Source organism: Eubalaena glacialis, chromosome 17, assembly GCF_028564815.1.
Source record: "Eubalaena glacialis isolate mEubGla1 chromosome 17, mEubGla1.1.hap2.+ XY, whole genome shotgun sequence".
In the NCBI taxonomy this organism is placed as follows: domain Eukaryota; kingdom Metazoa; phylum Chordata; class Mammalia; order Artiodactyla; family Balaenidae; genus Eubalaena; species Eubalaena glacialis.
In genome coordinates this window covers 3719304-3729913 of record NC_083732.1, presented here as the reverse complement: position 1 = coordinate 3729913, position 10610 = coordinate 3719304, and the positions used below count along the sequence as shown (strand labels likewise).

General features: G+C 41.7%; 1 protein-coding gene across 1 annotated transcript; it reads right to left on the bottom strand.

The window, feature by feature from the left end:
• Positions 1–1784: 1784 nt before the first annotated feature.
• On the bottom strand, positions 1785–6944 carry MRPL15 (mitochondrial ribosomal protein L15). Its single transcript, XM_061171429.1, has 5 exons — positions 6783–6944; positions 5806–5960; positions 5057–5222; positions 2752–2875; positions 1785–2298 (listed from the first exon to the last, which is right to left on the bottom strand). The coding sequence occupies exons 1-5, from the start codon at positions 6888–6890 to the stop codon at positions 1961–1963; spliced, it is 891 nt and encodes a 296-aa protein (XP_061027412.1). The 5' UTR covers positions 6891–6944; the 3' UTR covers positions 1785–1960.
• Positions 6945–10610: the final 3666 nt, after the last annotated feature.

The following is a 10610-nucleotide window of genomic DNA, read 5'->3' as shown; positions in this document are numbered from 1 at the left end:
CTCTAGTTGCGGCGAGCAGGGGCTACTCTTCGTTGCAGTGTGTGGGCTTCTCACTGTGGTGGCTTCTCTTGTTGCAGAGCACAGGCTCTAGGTGCGCGGGCTTCAGTACTTGTGGCACGTGGGCTCAGTAGTTGTGGCTCGCGGGCTCTAGAGCGCAGGCTCAGTAGTTGTGGCGCACAGGCTTAGTTGCTCCATGGCATGTGGGATCTTCCGGGACCAGGGCTCAAACCCGTATCCCCTGCATTGGCAGGCGGATTCTTAACCACTGCGCCACCAGGGAAGCCCCCTGCAGTCTATGCCTTTTTGATTCAAAAGAAGAAAAGAGACTCCAAACAAACTAAACAGTGGTAGTGGGTCAGGGACGGGCAACAGTAAGAGAATATGGACTTTTACTTTTTAGACTTCGGTATTACATAACCTCAAAACAAGCATGGACTACTTTTATAATGATAGAAAGTTTCTGGGGACTTTTCCCCGTGATTTTAAAAAATGAAAATGTATTCTATTCCTGACTCTTAGTCACTGTAATTGTCAATAAAAACACATTTTCTCTGTACCTTGGAATTTTTCTTTGCTACCATCTGTCTTCTTCTGTATATAATATTCAAATAAAACTTTTTAGGTACCTAGCATAGGAAGTGTAAGATGGCTTTATGGCCAAAATGTTTAGAAAAAGAGGCACAGAAAAAAGTAGATGGTTTCTGGTGTTTTATCATCACTCTCCCTCAGAAACACCTGTCACTTGTGTCTCTGACAAATAAAAACATGTTTTTAAATTGTTGCCCATCCTCTGAAATTCATAGGTGACTATCCGAGAAGATGGGGCTAGCAGTGATTCTTATAAGTTCTGGGTACTAAGAAATGGTTTAATAACAAGCCAAACTAAATAATCTTGGACAAAAACTGAAATACACTCTTGGTACTTAAATTACTTCATAAACTGAATCTTAGCTCAGCAATATTGAGGTAGATAAGGTAACAAAATAATGCACTGTTTAGTTTTTTAAATTTTTTTATTTTCGTAAAATAAACAAGCAGGAATCATTTTATTTCTACTGTTGAAGAATTATCATGAATTATTCAAGATTTAATTGCATCAGGATAAATTAAGCTTTCACGTGGTTTAGATACAACAGATCTTTGCAAAGCTAAATGAGCTTACTGACTGAACCTTTTAAATTAACTGAGTTTAACTTTCACATGACCAATTGTTTTTATGGCTTATATAATCACTGACCATTCTTTCAAAAGCATTTAAAATGACTGAAAAACAAAGGTTTCCAAAGTCTATGAAATAAGTAAAATCGTATCAATTAGGATTAGAACATTTACCTTCTTCAAGGAAAAAAATGTTACTGGCTTGATCATTTCTGTCTACTCTGAGTTGAGAAAATGAATTCCCTTGGAATTTTTGTCTCAATTTTGCTAGCAAATATTGAACTACTTAGAAGCTACTCACCAGTCTTAAACCTTCAACTCACATCCCACATCTTAATCATCCCAAGCTGAAGGCTTACTGTCTTGACACTGGGTAGCAGTGCTTCGTTGCGGCTACCAAGTAAGAGGCTCACCAGCTCATTAGCAGCCCTCTGACCTTGACCAAGCAGCCGACAAAGCAATCCCATCCCACTTGCGCGTTCACTCTGATTTGCAACAATAAGACAAGACCTGGATGGAAAGATGATGGAAAACTCAACTGGAAATTGTCTAAGAGTTACACTCTTCCTTGGGCAGAGAACCAGGGAGCTCAGAACGGAGACAGAAGCACACAGATCCACCAGATCCTCTATGCAGTCCTTGCTTACTGTATTTTTATTTTAATTTAGATAACAAAGAGAGAGATGATTACACAGAAAACACCAACATCTGCAGAATTACAAATTAAGCAAATGCAACGGGAAACACACGTGTTTCAGTCCCTTTCTGGTGCTCTTTTACCATCTGCTCTCTTGGAAGGAACTCAGGAGCTGTAGTACTTGAGGAGATTCTCATCCGTAGGTTTGAGGATTTTCTTATCTGCCATATTCACTACCCACCCGGGAGCAAGACCAAAGAAAATCTGCCTTGGATCTTTTCGAGCACTGAGCATTTTGAAGAGTTCGTCTTTAGTGATATCAGGTAAAATATAACCGTACTTCTTGGCGAGCGCCAGTCTCGCTTCAGGAAATTCAGCAGGATCCGCCAAGTAACCGCGATTCCTTGCATCAGTGTAGTAGGTTACCAGTGCCTCAGGGGGGAGCATTCGCTTGGGAATGGGTTGTCCACGGAGAAAGAATGGAATAGGTTTGCACAGAATTTCTAAAAAAAATGTTTAAATAGAAAGAGAGAGATGCAAATACTGGCTATATACATAATGATTTTCTCTGAATAATGGTATTCTTTTAATTATTAATTTTTAAATATTTCCAAGAGGAAAACTTAATTCCCAAAACTTTTTTTTTTTATTAAACAGGTTTGTCTTAAGTAAGCAAATGGAAACACTTGACTTTCAAAAGTCTGCATCTTGAAAGTCAAAGTTACTCCTGGGTCACCAACAGCGAGTGAATTTCTAAACATGGGAAATAGCATATTTAAGCCCCATGTTTTACAAAACAAAACCTTTTTACGACACACTGGCTGAGGTGTACGAGAAGGCGGCGCCACCAGCCACACCACTAGCAGAAACCCCTCAAACAGGAAGCCAAGGGAGCTGCAGAGCAAGTCAAACCCTCATGTGGCAGTCAGCACAAGACCCTGAGGCAACAAGCTTACCCAGGCTTCGAGGGTCGTAGAAGGCCGTCGTGATGACACCCCCGTTCTTCTCGATCGCAGCGATGGCCAGCTCTGAAGCCAGCTGTACTTCAATATTAACTTTTGCCTTAAAGGTGTCAGCACCCTGTCACCCGTCAAAACAAGGTCTGTGAGGAGACGGCTTGGCTACAAGTGAGTTAATTACATGAGCTTCCCTTCTATACTGTGTTTTCTCCTCTAAAGGGCCTGCAACGTGACAGCTATTCCTACTTTACATACCTCTGCTTTGAGGTCGTATCAAACACCAAATTCTTCCACGTTTTTTTAGGCCAACTTGTTTTACCAATTTTCATTCCCTATGAGCAGGGATGACTAGAATTCCACTTTATGCATTTGGCGGGTACCAACATAAATACACATTCCCATTACTTCATTAACAGCAGATTGTTTAATCCTCAAAACAACTCTAAACCAACAGAATCACTGCCACACCAATGTCATAGACGGCAACACTGAACCACAGAGAGGTTAAGCAACTTGCCCAAGATCACAAAACCTGGGAGTCTAGTCCCAGCGCCTTCGTTCCTCACCACATTATGCCGCGTGACACCGATAAAAACTTACCTTCCTGACCCATAAGTAAGCAAGGGGCCAAGAGCTGGTTAAAGAGGGGGGCAAGTGGGCTTGAGCCAGCAAAAGAACAAAGTATCTGAGCTTGGGAAGGGCCAGGCCCCTCTAGGGAAAGGGGCAGAGACAACAACAAAAATAAAAATAGTACTCAACTTTTTAAAGTCCTGTCTGGGCACTTTCATTAGGATGTGCTATATTTTACTCTAATTTCAAAACAGATTCTGACAAAATAAAAAGATGGTGGCACTACCATTCTTTTTGCAGTAATAAAATTTTTTTTGCTATTTTGGTGCGGCCGAAACAAGCTGGCTCCCAATTTCAAAATATTCCATCAATTCTAACACACATTTTCTCACATTTTTCCCATCTATGATACTGGTAGGCATTTTTACAGTCAATGGCACTTTTGACTCAATGAAACAAAGTCTTGCCATATTATTTGAGATTTCTAATTACTATTCCACAGATTGCTTAACCATTTCCCTATCCTTGGGCATTGGGGTTAGTTCCAGCACTTTCAGTGTTATAAGAAGAATATTTACCATTTCATTATATTAGGTTTCTTTTATTTTGTTTTTCCTTAGGACTTCTGTTCCCAAATTGGTAATGTGCTGAAAGAGCAGAAGAGTCTTACTATCCACTATTTACTACAAATCTGAAATCCAGAAAAGGGCAAGCAGTTTACAGAGCTGTAAATAATGTGTAACTGTACTTATTCAACCAATGTCCTGGTGTAGATTTCAGAATGATTTTTGCTAGTTTAATACACACATGCCTGAAAGCTGTTGGGATGTGCATTAATGTCTGGTGAGGTCAAGGGTTTTTCCATATGTTAATCTACAACTGTGTTCCCTTATACACAATTCTATACAAGTAGAATACTGAGGCTTAATGGTGTATTTGGTATTCTCTCTTCGAATCATTTTATTTGGAAAACTTTTATCCACAAGTGTACTTTTTCAAAGGAATCTAAAAGGTTTTCCCATAAACTATGCTTCCCTCTAGTGGACACTAAGTTACTTACACAGCAACATCGTATTACTGACATACAAGAAACGGGTAGTTTTAACAATCTACAAGTTTATTTGCTTATGAAACTCCTGGTCAACTTCTACAAATAGAAAACCGATTCCCTACAATTAGAACTGGATTTGATTCACTTCTGTCTTCCATAAATACTGAGTGACTATCACAAGCCAATATTTCCAATGTTGAAAATACAGCAATGAATCAAAGTACCTGCTCTCAAAGAACTGACATCACAATGAGGAAAACAATGAAAAATAAATGCATTACTTGGTAATAAGTGTCAGGTGTTCATACACTCAAAGAAAAATCCTTCGGGCAGAATAAGGCAGACGGTCGGGTATGAGAGTATGAATGTTCCTTTATAAAGAGTGTCAAAAACATCTTCCTGCTAGGATGACATTTGAACAGAGAACCAAAGAGAGTCAGGGAGAAATATGAATGGGTACCCAGGAGAAGAACATCCCAGGACCAGGGAACAGAGCCGCCCCTGCCTCCCGCCACAAAGAGCATGCAGCTTTCTAAAACCACAACGAGTATAACACGATCGCCGCTACATAATGGTTATGACAACTCAAAAGGGATAAAAATAAAGGAGGCAGAGTGTCGATTATATGGAAATCAGAAATAGCCATCTATGTAACTCCAAAAAAATCTAATTCAGACTTACCTCCTCTACCAGCTGGACACCATAATCCCTTTTAGATGGCTGGATGGTCACGCCTCTACCATTGACAAGTTGGGTTAAATCAATAGGTTGTGTAGGATCAACTCGACCCAAATCAATAAGATACTGCAGCCTGTTGAGACTCAAAGGCTGATACTGGCGTCTGAAGCTACACAAGAAAGTAACAGTAGTTGGAAAACTCAGTCAGACTTACCTTCCAGCAAGATCTCCAGATCAACTCAGAGCTTTGTCCTGGGTTTTCCTCCATCAATTTATATGGTTTAACAAAATAAAACCCCTGAGTATGGCATAAGCATGTAATATTCCTTGATTTGGGGGCAATGAAACAAAACCAGTAAGTACTTACTTTGTTTCACCAACAATTATTTGCCTAGGCATCTACTTCACTCATTTACACAAATAAATAAATACGTGGAAAATTTAACCCACTATACATTAATGGAACTCAAAGTAATGGTGATTACCATTTATTGGGTGACGACAATGAGTCAGATTTTATATATCTAATCACCCTAAACCTCGCGAGCAGCCACCATTATCTCCATTTTGCAAGTCTTAGTGCAACGTCTGGCTTTTTCCCCAATTCAGGCTAAACTTCATTACCAAAAATGGTTCAGAGAAACAGCAGTGAAAGTTTGCCTCAAAGTGGATTTAAATTTCTACCAACCTATTTTTAGGTAACTCTCAGTGAGAATTGGGTACTTTTACACTAAGAAGCAAAGTAAACTTACCTATGTCCTTCATTAAACCCATATTTTGGGATTCGAAGGTAAAATGGAGTCTGGCCTCCCTCAAAGCCCAGCCGGGGCCGGGTTCCTCTCTGTCGTTCTCCCTTGTGGCCTCTGCCACATTTCCTACCTCTTCTCTGACCTCTTGGTCGTCTTTCCTGCAAGGAAAGAAGAATGTTTTATGATCTACAGATGCACTTTTTTAAATTGCATTTCACCTTTGCACTGTATTTTTTGGTTATGCCCTTCATTCATCCAACCAAGCAGGACTAGCCAAGCCCACTACGTGCCAGGCACCATCCTAGCTGCTCTGAAGTCCAAACACTCCACATGAGCAACTCTGCCTCTGAAGATGTAGCTAATTCTTGCAACCAAACTCCAAGTTGTGTTTCAAAGGGAAAGTTCCAAGAATGAGATGAAAAAAAGGAGACTGTGACAGGTTGGAACTGAAAAAAATTGTAGAATTAAAACATCCACAACAAGCAAAGTTTGCATGCTATGCAAGCGCATTTATTTTGGAATTAATTGTCAATATGCCATTGTTACCCATATATAGCGTTTTATTTAAATGCCAATTTATAAGGAAAATATTTTTCTTACTTTACTTCCTGTCACTTCAGGAAAGCAACGAATTGATTTTTTAAAGTGACAGTATGTCCATGACAGCTTTTCTAGCTATATTCAATGATTTGCAGAAGAGACATCAAAGGTAATAAATCTTTCCCATGAAGATAAGGTATGGAAAAGCACTCCATGTTTAAACCCAATTTTAAAAGAGACAATCATTTGTACTTCCTGCGACCTCGCTCCCCCGCCCTAATTAACGTAATTAAGCCTCTAAACCTGAACCTTACCGAGAACTGGGACCACGTGGGCAGGTTTTCCCGCGTCACCTAAGCAGAGGGGCTCAGGGGTCCCTGGTTCCCCCCGCGCCTCTGGACCCGCGACCCCGAGGGCCCCCGCGCCGCCCCCAGCCTTACCGGTTTCCTGGAGCCCGGGTTCGGCCTCAGGTTAGCCAGGCTCACACGGGGCAGGGCCCGCAGCAGGTCCAGGGCCTGGGGCCCCCCGCTCCGCACCGGGCCGGCCATGACCCGCGCGCCCGCCAAGCGGCAAGGACGCCGGGCCGCCAGAGCCACGTGATTTCCGGCGCTGCTTTACGGCCGCGGCCCCGCCTCTGTCGTGCTGCAGGCCCGCCGCGCCGCCAGCCGCGGGGCATGCCGGGAGGCGAGTGCAGTTGCGGCGGCGGAGGCAGGTGTGCGAGGTTGTGTCTTCGCTGTGCGCCGGCTTTATGTTTAGTTCGTTGGGGATGGGATCCTATTTTGAGAGGTCGTGCCTTGACCTTGGCTCGCAATGTGCTGCATTCTCTTCCGCCGCACAAAGCACGCGTTGAAAACGGTGTGCGTTGGAGGGCTTGGATTCACTGGCCTGATGTGTCTCCCAGTCTGGTCCTTAGAGGCGCAGGGTCTTCTCCGAGCTCCAAGTGGGGCCCAGAATAAGATACCCTGGGCGCTGAAGTACTGGCCTGGAGCTGAGCCAATTATACGCCCTGTCCTCTGAAAAGAATTGCACAACGGAGAGTTGTGGGTTAATTGTTATTTGGGGCAAGATGAGGGCTATAGCCTGGGAGATAGCCCCTCAGCTCCGAGGAACTGCTCCGGAGAAGGTCAGTATATATGTGATTTACGTGAAGGGAGGTATGTGTCATCAAGCACACGTGTTGGCAGAGGCTTGCTGCTGGTCACAAGGAGCAGATGTCACCGTTAATGATTCTAGTGCTCTTCTAGATACAAAGAGATGCCAGAATTTGGGCTCATAAAATCTTCTGAAAATGCCTGACTATCTGAAAGCCTGTTCTGCCAGTTTTCCCAGAGCAAAGCGCGCCTTATTCCTGATCTCAGCCCTCAAGTCTTTTCAGGGGGTGTTGGAGGTCAGCGGCTGCAGTGGTTACTGACTTCATCGTTGTAGAGGCAGGTGGCAAGTTCCGACTTTTAGTTGGCAACCCTGAGATTCGAAAATAATACCCAGGGTCGAGCTATTACAATGGCTGGCTGGTACCAACCCGTGAATAGGACTCAAACTCTGCATCCTGTACGAGTGCGTCTGTGTTGCTTTGACCAAGTCACAGACATGCTAACTTCACTTGCTGTTAATAATGAAGGAGCCACGCTGAGCGCTTGGCTATGTGTCAGTCGCGTGCTGAGTCACCCTCATTCGATTCATCAACTAAACAACCCCTCGTGGGGTAGATGTTATTACCTTTCGGACTTGGCAAGGGCGGTAGCTTGAACGACGTCTCAGAGCAAGCAGGAGGGCCAGGATTCACACTTTGCCTCCTATTACATAAGTAGTATTTTTTATAATATAAAGTTGAATATCTGCAGCACAAAATACATAACAATATTTTCACTCAAAAGTATCGGCTTCCCCATTTTTGTCTTAAGTGAGTAATATAGACCATGCTCTTTTCTTTTTCTTTCTTTTATTGTTCTTTTTATGTTTCACTGTCTTGCTGGGGGGTTGTTCCTGCTGGTCGCTACTGGTGATCACAAATAGTGAAGGTGGAAATAAATTTTTGGAGGGCAACTACTTCTATGTTTAACTAAACATTTTTGAAGTTATTTTAAATCAAGTGTGAAAAACTACAGAGGTGACTCCCTGGCGGTCCAGTGGTTAGGACTCTGTGTTTTCACTGCTGGGGCCGAGTTCTATCCCTGGTCAGGGAACTAAGATCCCACAAGCCCCGTGACGTGGCAAAAAACAAACAAACAAACAAAAAAACACAGAAAGAAAAAGTTGCATTCATTCCTTTATTTGAGCAATATTTATGAGCAAGACACTGAACTTGTTACTGAAAAATATACATGGATGAAGTCAAACAGGATCTTGGTCCCAGATTGTTTGAAATCTAGTAGGGGAGATTTTCCAAGAATTATTATTATTATTATTTTTGGCTGCACCACACACTTGTGGAATCTTAGTTCCCCGACCAGGGATCAAACCCGGGCCCTTGGCAATGAAAGCGTGGAGTCCTAACCACTGGACCACCAGGGAATTCCCCAAGAATGAATATTTTTGAAAAGTTAAAAAAAAATTAGGCCTCTTGTAGAACTAATAGCACTACAAGAGAAATACAAATATGTGAGTTCTATAAAACAATATGAAGATAAAAGTCCGTACTATTTAGAAGTGTAGAAAGAAATATAGTGAAAAAAATAGAAGCTAGTTCCTGCCTTTAAGGGTTTTCAATTCAATATATTTCATCACCTTTCTGTTAGAAATTTCATACTTCTGGGAAGAAAATTGCAAAATATGTTGCAAAATGTGTCCTAATCTACAGAAAGATACACAGTTTTCCCCCTATCTAGAAAAATCATTGTTTGCACTAAGTAATGAGCTTCTGGATGAGTGTTAGTTCCAATAATATTTTTTATCATCGAAAAAAATTTTTATTGAATAAATGAGATACAGGAAATATAAAACAGTGTGCTGCACTTCTGCGAAGTAGATGCTTTTTGTTGTATACGTTATGTAATGTTATTGGTGGACATCAGTTAATAATAGTGGAAGTAATAATTGTAGGCTACATATTTGTTTAGCCCATATGCAACATGTTGACCAAGCATATAAAACAGTCAAAATAATTTGATGAGTCTCATCTGTGTTGTAAAAATGTAAATTAAGGGTGTGTGGTGAATAAGTCATTGATCTTTAAGTCTACAGAAGTTTTACATCATCATTATCATTGCAGGATAATATTTATTAAGCACCTACATGCTTGGGGTGTTGTCCTAGCCCCTGTTTAAATCACATTAAGGAGACCTTGTAATAAGAAAACATCTCAGCAACTATTTAAGAGTCATCCTGACTCCAGCCCTGGTTAATAGTGACTACTGAGTCATTATATAAAAGAATGAAGTGAACCCTATAAAGATGCTATAATCTGAAGTCCATTGGGAAGGCCCTCCTTCTCATACACTCCCAAATAATCTTCCCCCACCTATCCCAGTGCTTTGACAGTCTGTCAATATAGATTGATTCCTTTTAGCTAACTAATTAAAATTAAAATTTTCAAGGATGTCAGAATGGGAGTCGGGGATGAAAATAAAAGGGGATAAATACATCACACAAGGTACTGTGTATGAACCATAATGATAATACACTATGAAATGAAGAGTCACATCAGGACTTCCCTGGTGGTGCAGTGGTTAAGTATCCGCCTGCCAGTGCAGGGGACATGGGTTCGAACCCTGGTCCGGGAAGATCCCACATGCCGCGGAGCAACTAAGCCCATGCGCCACAACTGTTGAGCCTGCGCTCTAGGGCCCTGCGAGCCACAACTGCTGAAGCCCGTGCTCCACAACAAGAGAAGCCACTGCAGTGAGAAGCCCGCACACCGCAAGAAAGAGTAGCCCATGCTCTCTGCAACTGGAGAAAGCCTGCACGCAGCAATGAAGATGGAAGTCAGCCAAAAATAAATAAATAAATAAAACAATAATAAATTTAAAAAAGATCAACTCAACTGTTTCTGAGATTAAAAAACAACAAGACAAAAGCATGCACATAAAAGTCTCCCATCTCATCTCCCTAAATGAGGTCACACATTAAATAATATTTTGGCAGGGATGGGAACGGGAGGAGGAAAGGAATTTCAGTGATTCAATTATTACTGACAAGTCATTTTTAGAATGGGACGAAGAATAGGCTAATTTTGTGAAGATCAAAGTTGAGTAAAAAAAACTGGGGATGTGATTTTTCTTAGTGAAGGAAGGAAGGAAGTCAAGGGCGGGAAAGAAGTGAATGGCTTTGAT

Coding starts and splice junctions, on each gene's coding strand:
- MRPL15 (XM_061171429.1), bottom strand. CDS start 6,890: ATGGCCGGCCCGGTGCGGAGCGGGGGGCCCCAGGCCCTGGACCTGCTG. Junction 5,223..5,805: donor GGGTTTAATGAAGGACATAG/GTAAGTTTACTT, acceptor TTTCTTGTGTAG/CTTCAGACGCCAGTATCAGC. Junction 2,299..2,751: donor CTACGACCCTCGAAGCCTGG/GTAAGCTTGTTG, acceptor CATTTTTTTTAG/AAATTCTGTGCAAACCTATT.